Below are 17,896 nucleotides of genomic sequence, written 5' to 3'. Positions count from 1 at the left end.
TTGCTGCTCACGTTTTAAACCCTGTCATCTTTTTCACAGCTGGAAACTAAAGTTAAACAGCATAGAACATAACAGAACATTGAATAAGATGAAAGCTAAATTCCTTTTTAAAATAGTTAAAGAATGGATAGACAGTTGTGTGAATGAAAGGGTGCATGGATAGTGTCTTTATTCATTCTTTTACTCTTTTTTAATCTTCTAAATATAATGGACGATCTAAAGAGAAGCTTGAGATGCATAGAACTGCTCTTTCTTAAGCTCCATTAAATCAATTAACAAGCTGGGAAAAAGATGGATATCCTTCATGAGACTGACTTTATTGGACATTTGGTTGAACCATACCATCTCAAAAGGATTATTCTGTCTGCATTTGAATTTAATGCAATAATAATACTGAAGCATAAAAAATACATATAAGGAGTTGAATCAAAAATTCTAATCGAAAGGAATGACAGAAAAGTATGCACAAGGCCAACATTTAATCAACAAAGCCAAGAAAATATAATTGCTCAAATCTATATCTCTTCTGATTGCAAATGCATAAAAAAGATTGCTTTCTCTCAGGAGACAGCAATACTAGCTACCATACGCTCTCTTTATGGTTGACTTGTCTTAATCTGAATTGAACAGAGCTAGAGAGAAAAGAAACCCTTCTTTGACTCAGTCCTATCAGTCCTGGTAGAATCCAAGCAAGGAATCTCATTCAATTCACTGTTTGGCTGGAAAGCCTATTTATTCATTCTTCATTTTGGCTGCCTAAGATTCTCTCACAGCTGTCTGGCAAATTTTCTGCATTTGGATAACCTGTGTGCAGGTATACTGGAGGTCTTGGGGACTGAAGGATTTTGAAAATGTAAATAGACAGGCTGACCACTGGATTTCAAGGCAATTGAGATCCCGTGAACTGTCTTTGCCTCAGAGATCAGAGTTTTTTTCAGGTTTTGTGCTTTGTCTGTAGGTCAGATATGCAGGCCACATCAGAGCAGAGCATTCTTGGGCTTTAAAATCTATAACCAAAGGGGGTAGACAGGGAGGTTTTCTAAAACACACACATAAAATATCCAGCTATGTTAACAGAATGACAAAATATCAAGTCATGAAGAAAAAAGAATACTGTTTCTAGACACAGCTCTAGATGTAAATAATAGTGTCCAAGAGTTACCATGTTTGTTAGTAAAATTTAAGCAGAATCTCTATATTGAAATTGATTAGTGTCATTGAAAAATGGAAAATCATGTCAATCCCACAAAGAAAAAACGTACATAGTCATTATTACTTACATGAAAGGCCTCTGAGAAAAATTTGTTTTTATGTCATAAACTCTGTATAGATGATTAAACAGAATGTGTCCAAGCAATTTAACAATCTCAGGTGCACCAGAAATTAAGAATATTGCATCCTGTTGCCACATGTAGATTTTCTGGCATTTAACAAGTTGTTAGATAATGATGTAGTCATTCCCCCAGTGGGGTACTAATCCTAGTCCTTCTGATTGCCTGCTGTAATAAAACCTTTGAGATCTTAGTACCAGTGAGATACCTCCTTTCTGCCAAACTTGACTATAATTGACCAATACATTAAAAAATAACAGGAAATCATGAACATATACAGAATATGACTCCTCAAAACTGGGTTTAAATATATCTAATCTGTTCACACAGCCCCAAATCCCTAAATGTAATGCTTTTTCCTATAGGTCTCTCTTAATGATGGTTCAGTAATCTTTTATCTGTGAGTTAGTTCTTAAAATAGCTTTCTCAGTAAAGTGATTTCTTCCTTTCAATCATCAGAAAATTAAGACTGATTTAGTTTATCATCCTTCGAAAGCATAGTGTAAAGAAAGAACACTCAGGAAAAAAAATTGGACTTTGTTGGCCTACACGTAAGGACATAGTTTGTAGATGACAGTACCTTTTATTAGCTCAGTTGGATTATTGAGAAAAAGTAAAGAACTTTTCAGGCATACAGATCTTTCTTGCCTTTTTTTATAGCAGCAGCATTTTCTGGTCAGTCTAAATAAAAGCACTGCCTCCAGCTAAAAATCTTCTGGAGAAAAAGTCCTAAAAAATTTACAGATGCCATCAGAGAACCCCAATCACAGCTAGGACAGCCTTTTGACTACTTCTCTAACATCTTGAGATGCTTCAGAGCAGTCATCAAGAAATATTGAACAAAGTGATAATATCTGATGCTTTAACATCAGGTTAAAAAAATATCCAGGAAGATCAAGATGAGCAATAAAACCAATACACTACAAAGGAACGGGAGTCAGTGTAATTACCTAACCAATCTCTTATATAAAGCAGACCACTGCACCTCTGACTTAAATCTTGTGTAACGGAGAGCAACACTTGGACTAGTTCAACACTTGTTCCATGTAGGTCTGAATCATTTTTGCCCTTTAACCACTTCAGCTATATAATGCAGTCTTAGTCCTTTCCTTGGGCTTCATTTGGTATTTTCTTCCCTCATCCTTTCCTCAGGCTTCATTTGGTCTTTTCCTCAAGTAGAGGTGAGACAAAATCGTTATTATTTCATTAAACTGAGATATCATATTGGGCAGCATAGTCTGGTTCCAATCTATCTCCAAAGAATTAAAAAAAAATATGAGTGAAAAATTTTTCTCTGCACAGTGTCACCTCTTAATTTGTCAGTTTGTTCTTTTCTTACTTCTCTTTTAAAACACAGAACTTTTTCTCCTAGTACTTTCTGAGTTACATAAAACACTTTCATAATCTTTACTGTTTCTTTCTCCCCAAGATGGCATTTAAAGTAATACACAAGAATCTGAAATTGCAGCACTGCCTGTGATTAAGACTCAGGGAAATGTATTTTACTTGCTCTGAATGATCTCATATTTAAATAAAAGAACACTTTAAAGAAAAACAAAACACTCTAAAAATGACACATTTCTTTCTCCCTCAGTAATTTTCCACCTTCTAATGTTTTAAATAAGGAAGGTTAGCACAAACTTTCACAGAAAACTAATCAACAAAATGAATGCATTTTTAGGATATAACTGCTGAAATTACCACAGCAGGGTGGTTTTGTAGCTATGTTGGTACCTTCATTAGGCAACTCAGGCTGAGCAGGATAATGTGTGTGTGTACATGGATATATCCAGATATAGATTTCATAATGAGAGAGAAAGGTGGGCAGAAGATTGAGCCATAAGAGGACATGAGATTCGAAGAATGAAAATTTTGTGTCCAGGGTGTGTTTTGTTGGGATTCCCAAGATGAGGTGAATTCCTCTCTGGCTGGGCTGGACTGGCTCTGTACAGAGGAGTCATGCAGGTCCGAATTCTCCCCTCTCTATATATCATGCTCTCTCTTATGGTACTGTTAAAGACATGTTACTGATAACTTCTTTTTTTTCCAGTTTCTCTCTTGTTTACTTCATCTGCCCTACTTCTCAGCTTTCACTCTAGACACTTATTTTCCAGGTTTTGTTCTCCTGTTCTCGCACTTTTTCAAGCAATTTCCATTTCTCAATCTGTTTTTAAAGTCAAGCTTCCTGCCTTCTTTTATTTTTTTCATTTTTTTCTAGGTCTTTGTGTTCCTTCTTTTTGTTTTCTTCCCATTCTCTCTTTCTTAGTACTACTCCACCTAGGTCTATTTTACTCTTTCTTCGTAACTTGACTGGAGTTGAACTTTCTACTCTCCGAGCCTTTTTTCATGCTTCCCCACCAGCTTCTATATAATTTCCAGTCAATTTTTGCTTTCTTTAGTAATTTCCTTTCTCTGCCTCCTGGGCATGCAAGACAAGCTATTCACTTTCAGAAACAGAAAACAAGCAGCAAGCCTGCTGAAAAGTCCCTGAGCTAGGCAAGACAAGTAATAGTTATTGCCAGCATCAGCCAAGACTGCAGTAAGGAAGTCTCACAGGGAGCTGAGGATTTAGTCTGGGGCTCCTCCTGTGATGCCACCGTGCTGCTAGCAGTGGGAGAAGAGAATGACTTTCCTTTGGAAAAGAGGTGATGCCTGAAGCTTTACTAAGAAAAGTAATGTTTAAACGGGAAGGAAAACAAGCTTTTCCTCATCCTTTAGAAAAGACAGCCAGTTGGAATCTCAGTATGATATTTATTCCCTCATACAGAGTATACTTAGAGGGGTAGCCTGGGATTACCCCTATTGACTTAATGACACAGCAGTATTCACTGATTTGAATGCCACCTATCTGGTAGTTCACACCTTGTAGTGCTGTTGCTTGAGATAATTTTTGAATTTAGGCAAACAGCAGATATCTTGCATCAAATTTAACATGTGTTTTTACAAGGAAGACTAGTTCTTGGGCTTCTGGTGAGACGTTTTTTCCAATTTATTTTTTTAAGTTCCATTGGATTTACTTGTAAAGGAAGTGATAGCTCAGGGAAAGGTGCTTGTTTCTTCACTCTGTTCACTCTTCATCCATTTGCCTCATTAACTAATGGCTTCCCTTCAAAGGGGGGATTTCCAATTTTTCCCAAATGCAAGGGGACTGATTTGAAGAACCAACTATGGTTCTGTTGTTTATGCTGTGGAATTACCTTCCCCACCATGTCTGCAAGCAGGATATAACATTGTGGGGCTGGGAGAAGAAAAGATCTCTGGATAAGCATAGCCAAGTTTCATGCTCCGAGAGCTGTCTGCATGGGATATATGAGATATATGAGACAGCAGATGCATAGGAGATTGAAAAAGCCACTTCCAGCAGGAGTGCAATGGGTCTCAGTCAAGGGAATGAGAGCACTTGCAGGTGGGATGCTTAATTTACATCAATCTCAAAGACTTGGTTTAGTGTAAGAAATGCTAGGGGTACTCCACTGACAGTAAAATCATGTTTAGTTTTACAGAGCAGTTAGGTGACTGCTGGTTTTATTTTTATTTCATTTGCTTTGTGTGCATTTATATGCAGATGATTATACTTGCTCTTCCTGTCGTGCTGGGTTTGCTACCTCAGTAGATGTTATCTGCCTAAGCCCCTCTCTAAGTGTAATAGTGATTAGTCTCAGCTCTTCAATACACTGTTAAATCTGTAATGACAACTGATCATGTTAATTTCCTAACACAAGATAAGGTTTCCAAGAATGAGCTTGAAAATATTTCAGAAATTGTTCTTTTTTTTTTTTTATTTAAAGCAAGGACACTTATAGCCTTTTGGTACTACTGTTTTCATGTAGATGTGCTCATAGTTGGCCCTGTAAATATAAATGCTCTTGGTGGGAGAAACCCTTTAGGCCTTAGGAAAAGAGTAGTGCTTTCTGCATATAGGGGTCCACCATATAACCATTTCTTTGAAGAACAGAAATGTATGCCTCTGTGTTTATAAAATGAATTAAAAACTGGGAAGGAAATTTTCCTGTTGATTTCAACTACCTAACTGTAATGTACATTTATATTGCCACTGGATAAGTTCAGAACAGAAAGATATTACTGGTGTATAATTTGAAAACACAGGGCTTACATAAATTCATAACTTTAATATAGTTATTGCAACAAATAATCTTGTGTCAGGCAGAGTAATACCTATTTAATTTTTATCTTTCTGTCATATTTTCCCCTTAAATTCCAATGGGAATAATAAATAATATGTGAAAAGTCACCAGAAGAAGACAGTCTTTAACCTCAGAAATGCAAGTCAGACTGCACTGATGTTTCAATCACTTCACTAGAAACAGATGAAATATTTTATAAAATAGGCACAGAAAGAGACACAGAAATGTCCAATATGACGATAAAGAAATTCTTTGTGAAGAAAGCAGAAAGTCTTTTTTTGAATGTCCATCATATTGTACATATTTACTGACTGTTATTATCATGATGCTTCCTTCCTATTTAGGAGATTGTCAACTTCAACTGTCGGAAGCTGGTTGCTACAATGCCTCTTTTTGCTAATGCAGACCCAAATTTTGTGACTGCCATGCTAAGCAAACTGCGATTTGAGGTGTTTCAGCCTGGAGATTATATTATCCGAGAAGGGGCTGTGGGTAAAAAGATGTATTTCATTCAACATGGTGTTGCTGGTGTCATCACCAAATCCAACAAGGAGCTGAAGCTGACAGATGGCTCTTACTTTGGAGGTGAGTAGAAAAAAATGAATAACACTGGATTGAATGCACTAGAATAAAACATGTTCAGATAACAGACAAAAAGAGACCTCAGAATAAGTCTACTAAGCATCTTTTGCCTAGACAATTCAGACTGCATTAAAAGGGATGCAAAATATTTCCGAATAAGTCATTCAGAGTCTGCTTACTGTTGTGAGGACAGATATTAAAGATGCAGGATGACCTTCCAGAATTTTGAAGTTATTTTGAATTAAGAGCACTGTTATTTAACAGACAATATTTAAATAAAAATATAATCATTAACATGGTAATTTTATAGCTTTTTAGAGGTAAAATTGACAGGATTAATCTTTGAAAAAGAGCACTTTTTTAAATCATAAATTTAAAGGTAAAAATCATGTTAAGATTTGCAAAATTAGGCAATGGATAAAAGAGCAATTTTACATGGGATATTTTTGTAATTCACAAATATTTCAAGTTGTTATTAGTGCTTTTTCACTGAATTTTAGCACAAAGCAACATTTATTCTTCCGGTATATATTATGAGAAATTGGACTCCTTATCTGGCTAGGTAGGTCTCTAACAGATGTATATTAATAAAAACAAGGCATGGGTTTTAATCCTAATTAAATTAATCTGGTAATCCTAATGAAAATAGCTTTTTTTTTTGGATGAGGGGGTTTGAATATTTATATTTGGATTAAAGCAATTTCTTTTTTTATACCTAATAATTGACCAATATAAAAAAAGTTGTTCCTTGTGACTGCAGATTGTCTTTGTGTGATAGTATAGGCATCTGCTTCCATAAGCAGCAGCAAAGCTGGTTTTCAGAAGCTGATTGAACATTTGTGTTACCACTGCTGCCCATGAAGTTGGTCATTTTATCAATTTTCTGTTGAATTCCATGAATCATCTCAGAAATGAGCTGAAAGCCTTTCAGAAAATGTTCAATTGAAAGCCTAATCAGTGCCATTTAGCTGGTATACAGAAGGGGGAAGCTTAGAAAAGTGAATTGGGCTCAGCGTTTGAATTGTGTTATAGAGTTATTTAACTAATCCCATTTTAGAATAATACCCTAAAGCAACTCCTACTGATCTGGCCAGCAGACCTTGTCACTCCGCAGTAGCCTCTGCAAGGTGATTTGTATCACCAGTATTTGTAGAAGCACTTCAGTAAAAGAGGTCTTGTGCTTATCCCACAGGATTAAAGTGTAGATTCTGAAGACAGGAGATAAAGCAGAAAGAAAAGGTAAATGCTGGGGATGAAGAAACAGAGCAACCTTGGTCTGCTCTATGCTTAACAGTGCCCTAGTTTATGAAAATGAGTTTGCAAGAGCCTGCGTGCTGAATTTGGCCATAATACTCCTCTGAACCAGAGAGGATCAGAGGAGATTGCACATGAAAGTATTTTACATAACTGTCAGCCTGTTGTTGCAGTGCAAACAACTATTTAGCTCATCCTGTTCATCCACTACCCTTCTTATAGGAATGCAGGCAAAAAAATAAGCTACTTGCGATATTCAAACACCACAAGAACTTACTACGCTGCATACCAAAACACTTTCGCTCATCTAAATTGCAGCTGTGATGAGACAGGTGTTGCAAAAATGGGTGCAAATGCATCCAAAGCCCAACGGCTGCTGGTGCAAATGGAAGGTAATAGCTGCTGCTGTAGCCTGGAGAAGTGTCTAGTGAAGAATTAATACACAATCTGTTCAGTAATTTCTTTTGTCACAAGAAGAGTAATTTCTAATCCAATCACCTGGTACTGAGAGGAGACGGTTCAGTTGGATTGAAACCTGCTAATTACCTCCCTACTACTTACTATTGGGATTATACCATTAATGATTCTGAACTATCAAGATATTAAAGAGAAACACAAAATATGGACTGAGACAGAGAAGAAAAAAGGAGGGAGCTCTCATTGTCCACTGCTGTGTACTTAACAAAGACTGCATTTTCAGTATTGTAAATGGTAGATACTCAGGACTATGGCAAGATAACAAAAAAAGGAACAACTTAGCCATCACAACATCCTCAAAATACAATTGCTTACATTTTTTACTTGCCTACTGATTCTTATTCTCCATTCCAGAAAGGCTGAATTGAAGTGTTGAGTTCAAATGTTCACCTCAAGCTTGCAACGCAATTAAGCTGCAAACACATGTGCAGTCAGGTTTTCCTACTTGTTGTTCAAAAGGGATAGGTGTAAGCACCTTCCCACACTTTTCCAGCTCCTGAAAGTTGTTCAGACACATGCTTTTCCCTTGCGTTTTCTTCCCCTTCCCATCAATCTCATGCCCACGATGTTCCTCTGCACTGTCAGCTCCTCCATCTCTTAGTTCTTGGCACCACTCACAACCTGACTCCTACCCACAGAGTCCTCTCTCTGTTGACATCTATATCGCTCCTCACTCTCTTCCCTATGGTTTTGGCCTGTGTGTTAATATAGTCCAGACCATCCATTCATTCTCTACTGACCTTCTTCATTCATGTTACCAGACGTGCCTACAGAGGCAGCTAGAAGGACAAGGTCATAATTACTTGGGTATGGAATTGGTTGGACGGTCGCATCCAGAAGGTAGTGGCCAGTGGCTCAGAGTCCTGAGAGACATCAGTGACAAGCGGTGTCCCTCAGGGGTCCGTACTAGGACTAGTATTTTCATATCTTCATTAATGACATAGATGAAGGGATCGAGTGCACCCTCAGCAAATTTTCAGATGATACAATGCTGAGTGGTGCCCTTGACGCACTGGAAGGACAGGATGCCATCTAGAGGGACCTGAAATCTCATGAAGTTTAACAAGACCAAGTGCAACGTGCTGCACCTGGGTCAGGGCAAAATCCTGTATTAACACAGGCTGGGGGATGAACAGATAAAGAGCAGCCCTGGAGAGAAGTACTTGGGGTTGCTAGTGGATGAGAGTCTGCACATGAACTGGCAATGTGTGCTTACAGCTGAGAAAGCCAATTGTATCCTGGGCTGCATCCAAAGCAGTGTGGCCAGCAAGTCGAGGAGGTGATTCTGCCCCTCTGTTCTGCTCTGCTCTGGTGATATGGAGCTCTGCATCCAGCTCTCGGGTCTCCAGCACAGGAAGGAATTGACCTTTTGGAGCAAGTCCAGAGGAGGCCACCAAGATGATTAGAGGGCTGGAGAACCTCTCCTATGAGAAAGGCTGAGAGAGTTTGTTCAGCCTGGAAAAGGATTATGGATGATGTAATTGAGGTCTTCTAGTACCTGAGGGGAGCCTACAAGAAAGATGGAGAGATACTTTTTACAGGGGCATGTAGTGACAGAACAAGGGGGAGTGGCTTCAAACTGAAAGACAGTAGGTTTAGACCAGATGTTAGAGAGAACACTATGAGAGTGGTGAGGCACTGGGACAGGTTGCCCCATCTCTGGAAGTGTTAAAGGTCAGGTTGGATGGGGCTCTAGTGGAAGGTGTCCCTGACTATGACAAGAGGAGCAGAACTAAATGATCTTAAAGGTCCCTTTCAACACAAGCCATTTTCTGATTCTGTCATTCTACGATAATTTCCATTGAGGGCAACCTTTTTAACCTTAATATGAAAACTCTGTCAGTGGTAGAAGTTTCTCTTGTATTTGTAAAGAGAAAAGATGCATCTATGCTAAGCTGAAAGTGGAAGCAATCCCATTCCTAATAACAGAGAGCTAGGAGCCATTTTCGAAGACAGAGGGAAAAAAATGAAGGAAGATATAAAAAAATCCATAGACATTTCAGAAAAATGAGATATGCCTCAATTAAAAATAAATCCAATAAAAACTATAAAGTATTTAAATCCTGGAATTCTCCTGTGGTAACTGTGGCTTACATAATTTCACTGATGTAGAAATGACTATATAACTGTGCAATATACTGAAAATTAGTTTCATGTATTCTTCCCTGTCTAATTCTTGTCCTTTTTATAAAAACTAATTTAAATATATCATGTGAGGACAGGGATTCTAAGGTAAGGCAGTAAAAGGTTACTGTTTTCTAAAAATGCTGGTAAAAGACAAATGAAAATGGATTGACCAGAATCTTTATGAAACAGTCCTTCCACTGCTCCATGCCTGTTCAAGACATAGTTTATGGCATTCTCTTTAAAACATTTTCTCTGTGGTCATTACTGAAAAATTTGAAAGAACATAGTCAACCTCAAATCAAACTTTTTTTCTGAATATATTTATCATCTATTAATTGAGGGAATATTATTTTTTGATGTGTTCACTGCAGATCTGATGGATTATAGGCTGGTCAGGATTTCTCACAAATTCCTTCCATTGATGGAGTTTTATGTATTCCATCAAAGGGAGAGCTGGGGGGAGGGTAGGGGGAATATGGCCTAGGAAAAACGGTAGTACCAGAAATTACTCTGAAATTCTTACTAGCACTTGGAGTAGATAGGTAGGATGATAATGTCCTTCAATCAGCAGTCTGAAGAAAATCTTTTTAGGATGAAAATTAGCATCCTACACAATGCTGGGCTAAGTAATGCTCCTGCACACAAAGTTCAAGAAGATTAAATTTATGAACACGCATGATGGTAAAGGGACAGAATGCTCTTCCCACAGGAATATCAATGAACAAACCACAAGATCTCTGTGGTTAAAGTCGTATTTAACTCTCAAAAGGAGAAATCAGCGAGCATAGATGAGGAAAGAGGCAGATGGTGATCAAACCCAGGTCTATGGAGGGCTCTCTCTAAAGTCATCACTGCGTGTCCTTCAAAAATAAACAGAAAACATACAGCAGAGGTGTAGTCTGATTAGTCTATTCCACTGGTGGTTATTCAGGCATGTTCTTTTTGAGAAGAATTACCAACCAATTGTCAGGTTTATCTAGTTTCCTATCAGACTAGATTTGTAGGGAAGCCTGTTTATTTAGCTAAAAACAATGCTCAGGCAAGAGAATTTAAATGTTCAACAGCATCTCAGTCTTCAAACCTCCAGATATTCCTCTCTTTTGTACTGCAACTTTTGGTTTTTCAGGCTTTTGGTCTCCCAACAGTCTCCATTCAAATACTGGTGACACTGCTTTGGTTCTTCTTAAATGTTGGCTTTCACACTAATCTCCAGTTCTCCCACTACCTGAGAGTTGTTTTTTTACTGTTAAGTTTTTTACCTAGCTTTTTAACTGATACAATGTTATTAATATCCAAACATTTTACATATTAAAAGTTTGACAAATGTTTTCCAAATCCAAGGCAGGATGGTGGTGAAACCCTCCACGTGTTCTGGAGGGGAGCCTGACTCTCCAGGGACTCCTAAATCTCCCCAGAGCCTAGGCCCCCCCAGGTAACTCATCTCTGGAGTATACCTGACATCCAAAAGTTAGCATTTTTGAGCTGGGACAAGGAAATTTCAAATCATAAGACATTTAAAATTTGAGAAAAGGATCTGTTCAGGCATGGCGCATCCCTCTTACCTATGTGCTCTTTACTTGCTTCTGGGAGCACAAGTGTTGATATTGATTTATTGTGTCAGACCTGGGAGCCATACAGATTGGTTATTTTAAGTTGTATCTTCTTAAACAGCACCACAGCCTCAGATTTTTCATGTCTTCATTAAGCAAAAAAGGGGCTACTGATCTTAGGTTTTGAATGCAGGATTGCTCTTCCACTGTGCAATATTTCCTGTGTCTGCTTTGGTGAGGAAACTTTACTCAGATTCTGATACACATTTCAGGGAAAGAGTGTGTTCTCCAGAGAGATGAGAATGTTAGAATTATTTTTTATTTTCTGCTTTTCACAATCCAAACCTTTTCAATTCACAGATATCTGATGAGTAGCTTGTGTCTTCTCTTTTCAGATGTGGTCACAGAATTATAGAATCATAGAATGGTTTGGGTTGGAAGGGACCTTAAAGATCATCTCGTTCCTACCTCCCTGCCATGGGATGGGATGCCATTCACTAGATAAGATTGGTAAAACTGGTAAAATGCAAAGATTTTGACCATCTTTCAAGATGAAGCACAAGAATATGAGTCTTTTGCTTATGATTTACTGGGGCTTTACAGAGCAGAATTATTAATGTATCTAATAAGCCTAATACTATCTAATTTACCTTATACAAATATATATTGATAGAAACTGATGTAATACCACTGATGTGAGACAATTCTGATTTTTGCTGTGGTTTGCATGCTGCAAACATGCAGGAGTTTAATAAATTAAAGAGAAGTTTGCTTTAATAAAATAAATCCTTTCCAACAACTTCCTTCCTCTTACTCAGTTGGCTCTATGTGTGGCTCTTAGGGCTCCTTCAGTTATCAAAGTAAGATCAAGCCCTGCAATTTCTCCTTTCCTTTTACTCCCCGATGCCTTGTGACCCTTCATTTCTGTGCATACCCCTCACCCAGACCTAGTCTGCTGGTGTTCCCATATACTCTGCTACAGATGGCAGTCTCCTGCTTGGAGAACAAAACTCCCCTGAGATTGTTTACCCCTGCAAACATAAAAGTTGTAACTGTCCCAAACTAGTGCAGAGGACTTTGATGAGTGGGTGTGGTTTCAAGTGGTCTTGTTCCCCTCCAGCTGCCAGCCCTGTGGAGTTAGATGAAACACTGGGGGCATGCAGTCCTGACTCAGCTAAGTACATGCTGAGCTGCCTTCAGGCTGAACTGGTGTGATGGAGTGGGCCTGACATGCCTACAGAGGCTAAAAGAAAGGAATAAATCCAGCACTACCCAACCAGTAAGGCTCAGCACAGCTTACCCAAAGGAGGGTTTCTGGGAACACGTTCAGGACTCTGCTGTTACTTCACTTACTTTCTTGCTGGTGAACTCGGAGGACTGAGTGTTCACTGTGGTTCCATCCTGCTCTTGCTGTTGTCACTGGCACAATTCCTCTCAACCTCCAGGGACACAAGATAAGACTTGTCTCCTTGCTATCTTTTCCATTCTCCATCTGTTTTCACACCTGTGTTTACATAGGCTTTCCTTCATTCAGTAGCTCAGATGTATGTTCCAGGAAATTTAACCCCTTTTATAACAGATACTGTGTGAGACCTGAAGGAATGCTGATATTGCTAGGGAAATCCAAACTGAGTGAGTAGGAAGTATAGGTATTTTTATTAATTAGGTCTAGGGACCACATGGAGGTTTCATTGTACTAGTAGTTGAGGGAGTTTCCTAATTTCAGTAGGTAAGTGTGCAATAATTCATGCTGCCCAATTTGTGAGGTATCCATTGCAGATCCCTCTATCCATTGTTTTTTAACCCATTGAAAATCCCAGTGGTATTATGCCACTTGGAGTCAGTAGATAAATCAGTTTTTAGACTAACTAAAAACTCATACTGCTTAAAAACATTTGTTTTCTAGTATCTTCCAGGTATGTTGAACATGAAGAAATGTATGTGATTTTTTTAAAAACTCTTTTTATGATGTATATATGAGAGTCACTGCTTGTAAATATGAAAATGTATTGGCCTATCTCTTGCATTGGAATAAGACACAAATACATATTTTGTTTTGTTTTATTTTATTTATTCAAAGGCACATATCACTAACTGTGCTTCATGTCATTGTTCATCTAGCAAATTTATATAGAAACCAAATTCTCATTGCCATCTTCCCAGACAACATCCCAGAGTCATATTACAGCATCTTTTGTTTTTTGTTTTGTTTTTTATAACATGTAGTTCATGGAATATTTTCAATTTTAAATCTTTTATTTTGCTTAAATTATTTAATGCAGTTTTAACATTTACCCTTCTGCACTTGAAATTCTAATAAACTGTGTCTTGCATTTGCTTCAGCTTGTACAAGGCCAATTAGACAGAATTTCTTTGACCTACCTATTATTTATGGAGCTTTTCCCCTTTTCGGAACAGTAACTGTCAGTGTATTTTAGACCAGTGCAGTGGAAAATAATACCATGGGAAATGTTGAGTCACTTTAGATTATATTTTGCCACTTATTTTTTTCTGGGTACACTCTAAGTGCTTCCTCTTGATAGAATACTTTATAAGATTTGCATTAGAATACTGATTATAAATGGGAAAAATTCTGTTGCAATGCTTTACATATGGATGATCTGATTCGATATGTAATTTTACATTTGGAAAAAATACTGCATATGGCTACTCCTTATTCAAGGTAGTAGTGGATGAATTCTCTCAATAGTCATGCTATAATCCAAATAATTAATTATAAGTAGCCTCCCTGAGATGTAATTATTCATATTCTTAATGGTAAGGATATAATTAAATGCTTTAAGGGAGCAGGATCTCCAGATCTCCATACCAACTCATTTGTAAAACACTTTTCAGGTGAACAGTATAGAACATTTTTCTAAAAGTATTATCTACAAGAGGGCATAAAAATTAAATGTCTTTTGGCACAGACTAGTCTGCCATTTTGAAGATACAACTCCTCATGATATTGCCTAATTTCTTGTTCTCCATTGTGTTGTTCTTTTGACACCATGTTTTATACAGAAAACACTACTCAGTCAGAAGGACTTCTTGCTATTCAAACACAATAATATTGTTAAAATTCCAAGAGACTTTTTAGTAAAATAGAATGAAAATAACTTACTCTGTTGTGCTAAAATGTAGAAGTAGGTTTGGGTTTAGGAGTTTTATTAGTTAGCAAATGTAAATATAAGTTTAACAGTATTCATAATGATAACAAAAGTAATAAGTCTTGCAGTCTAAAAAACATAACTAAATTATAATTCTAATTCTGCAAATTCATGTACAGTATAAGTTTTTAGATTAGACTTTATACATAAAATAACTAGACACAAGTAAAACACCTCATAGCATAGCTTAAAAATCTGAAGTGGCCAACACAGATAAACCACAAATAAGAGGATATGGCAAGTACCTTCAATTTCACACAGCAGAATTTTAACTAAATATTTGAGTTTAGATTAAATATTTAATCTAAATATTTAATTCAGAACTGACAGTCTCTGATCATTTTTTTAAATAATTTAATGGGGGGAAAAAGAAGTGCAATATTTTTATAGTCCCCTTAAATTCATGTTGAGTAGTTTAATTTGTAACTGTTGTTGTTTGCCAAACTCCAGATGACAAGAGAATACAGAACTAAGAAACTAAGTGCCTTCTTTTTCAGTAGGGAATAAGCATCCATCTGAACAAAAGTAGGAGTAAATGAATCACACAAAATCATTTTTGGCCTTAGACGCAGCCATTATGAAAAATAAATCTGTACATAGGCACATTGTCTAAGTTTAATTATTATATTTTTAACAAAAATAAAATTAATATCAGTCAAATTTTGAGGTTTTACAAGATAATAAATAGACTATCTTAGTCTCTCTTGGTGGAAAGAACACTTCATTAAAGTAGAAGAAAAACATATGGATGCTCTGTTATAAATAGCACTGAGGATAAAATATGCACTTGCATTTCTCTTTTATAAAATTATCCTAAGCTTCTGTTCTATCAAACAGAGCTTTCTCAGCAGAATTTGAGTTACCACTAGAAAACAGGAAGGATGTAAGAAATGATAATAAGACTATACGTGGCACTCAGTGCCAGGGTTTAGTTGACATGGTTGGTGGTGTTCAAAGGTGGGACTCTATGATCCCAGAGGTCTTTTCCAACCTAATTGATTCTGTGATTCTTTTACTGGCTTTTGTTTGCTCTAGTCATGAAAACTTGGCCACATCTATTTTCAGTACTTTCACAAATCAAAAAGCAAAGACAGGTCAGGATGGAAAATAAAATGTCTCTGGTGAGATAACTTGCCACATTTTATAAAAGCAGTTGTATTCTGGCCATGTATATTTGTCCACCTTTCTTGATTCTGAAAAGTATTTAACTATACTGTCAATATATATTAAGCATACTACGTTGAAATATGTTTAATATTAAATTTACATGAAATAGGACTTAAAACATACAGTTATATATCAATCTTGTCAAAATATACAAAAACCATTACAAAATGACTGAAAAGTCAATGACTTATTGCATCCAAATGTACCTTGAAATGTAATATATGCTCAAAATGTCTTCTTCCACATCAACATTTATTTATATCACAGTAGATAATATTTTAAGGGCTCTGCAAAGTTTTTTTTAATGACCTTCACATGAAAATATTAAGGGACCTGCTCTGAGTGTCTCAAAACATCCACATTAGTTGCAAGTTATCACACTGCTTTTTTCAGAACTGCTATAAAATATTGTATTAAGATTTATTCAAGGAAACAGACTGATTAAAATCAAGAGTTGCTTCAAGAAACAGGCTTCTCCTAGGTAAGTGCCATAAATGCTAGGAGCTAAGCAAAGAAAGGAGCGTACTCTCAGGCTTGTTGGCAAACCCTAAATAAATATGAAATGTTTTTTAAAATAAGTACTTCTATATGAATTCCATCAAATTTGGAGTCAATGAAAGGTAGGCAATTCTTTTCAGATTAATTATTTTTCCTCAAGGAAATTTTTTTTATTTCCTTTGCTATTTTCATATTAAATTAAATAAAATATGATAAACTAAACAATGAACATACTGAGAGTTCACATCTCTTCAGGCACTTCAGAGGCAGAAATTTCAAATTGCTACAAACAACTAACCTATGAGGTTTTTTGTTTGTTTGGGATTTTTTGGCTTTTTTTATTTGGGGTTTTTTTAATAGGATGACTAATAAGGGCAACAGCTATCAAAAATTACAAATAGATATATTTAAATTAAACTTAGGTAAATAGTTAAAAAAAATAACTGGAGGCTGAAACTGAGATATTACAGAAGTTGGTTTTAATTCTAATTGGCCATTTTCAGTTCCTCTTCAAATAGTAACCACTCGGTCATGTATCCAGGCCTCCTATACGAACATTCTCTCCAACTGATGAACCCAGATATCTGAAAGCAACTTTACAATTACTGCTGTCACTTTTTAAATGAAAAGGTCATGCAGGCAATGTCTCCTAACTCAAACTTAATTGTCTTGTCTTAATTTCATATTTAGTGTAAACAACATGGCAAAAGGTGCAATTTTTGCATAGCTTTCTTTTGGACAGTCTAGACCACAAATCTGGCTGTAAAAGGCAGGAATTATCTCTATTTTCCTGCCTCCTTAAGATCTCTCCTTTGCTGCAGAAATGTTCCTGTTGAGCAGTGACTATAGTGTAGGGTTCCTTAAATGTAGAACTGAAGTTTTTAGAACACAGATCACTGAAACTCATTTAGCTGGCATAAACTACATTCCTACTAATCATAAGACGTGGCGGTAGTTATTTTAGTAACTATAACAAAAAGCAGCATATCCCCAAGTTTACTATTCTGTGTACTAGTAATAATATATTGAAAGATAAGAAGAATGCAGTAAAAAGTTAGGAAAAATATAGATAAATGCATTTACTGTTTTCCAGAGTTTAATAAAGAAAAAGGAAACAGAAATGCAGATATGTATGTTAAAGTAATGTGATATCATTTGAAACAGGTTCTCCCCATTTACTGATTTTTTTTTTAATTGCTTGAATTTTATATAGTCCTTTCCTAAAGAAAAAAAACATTACTCACATTACATGTTGTAAAGCTGAGAACAGAGTGCCCTGTGCTGAAGGTCCCTTCCTGTGACTGGCACTCAGAGAAAGTGCCCATTAACTCATCTCTGCTCAGTGGACAACTTCAGTAGCTTGAAGGAAGCAAAGAACTATTGATCTTTATTACATGCCAAGTAGTTGCTGTTATGGCGACTTATGTTAGAAAATAAGAATAGCCTAAACCTGGTAGTTCTGGGAAGCCTACTCTGAAGACTTACAAGATGGGTGGATGGAAAGAGCATTTGTACATTTAAGTTTTGTCTATGATAGTTCAGTAAACCATTGCTTTCTATAAAATAAAAAAATATTCTAATCCACTGTCCTGTTC

The 17,896-nt window shown here is 36.6% G+C and overlaps 1 protein-coding gene across 1 annotated transcript in view; it reads left to right on the top strand.

Annotated features, from left to right (window-relative positions):
- HCN1 (hyperpolarization activated cyclic nucleotide gated potassium channel 1) overlaps positions 1-17,896 on the top strand; it is a 200,641-nt gene that overhangs the window by 173,104 nt on the left and 9,641 nt on the right. Inside the window, exon 6 of the mRNA XM_032676121.1 lies at positions 5,821-6,061. Within this exon, the coding sequence (XP_032532012.1) occupies positions 5,821-6,061 (241 nt within the window). The remainder of the gene's footprint in view (positions 1-5,820; positions 6,062-17,896) is intronic.

This window comes from Chiroxiphia lanceolata, chromosome Z, assembly GCF_009829145.1.
Source record: "Chiroxiphia lanceolata isolate bChiLan1 chromosome Z, bChiLan1.pri, whole genome shotgun sequence".
Taxonomy (NCBI): Eukaryota; Metazoa; Chordata; class Aves; order Passeriformes; family Pipridae; genus Chiroxiphia; species Chiroxiphia lanceolata.
This window is presented reverse-complemented; position numbering and strand designations above follow the sequence as displayed.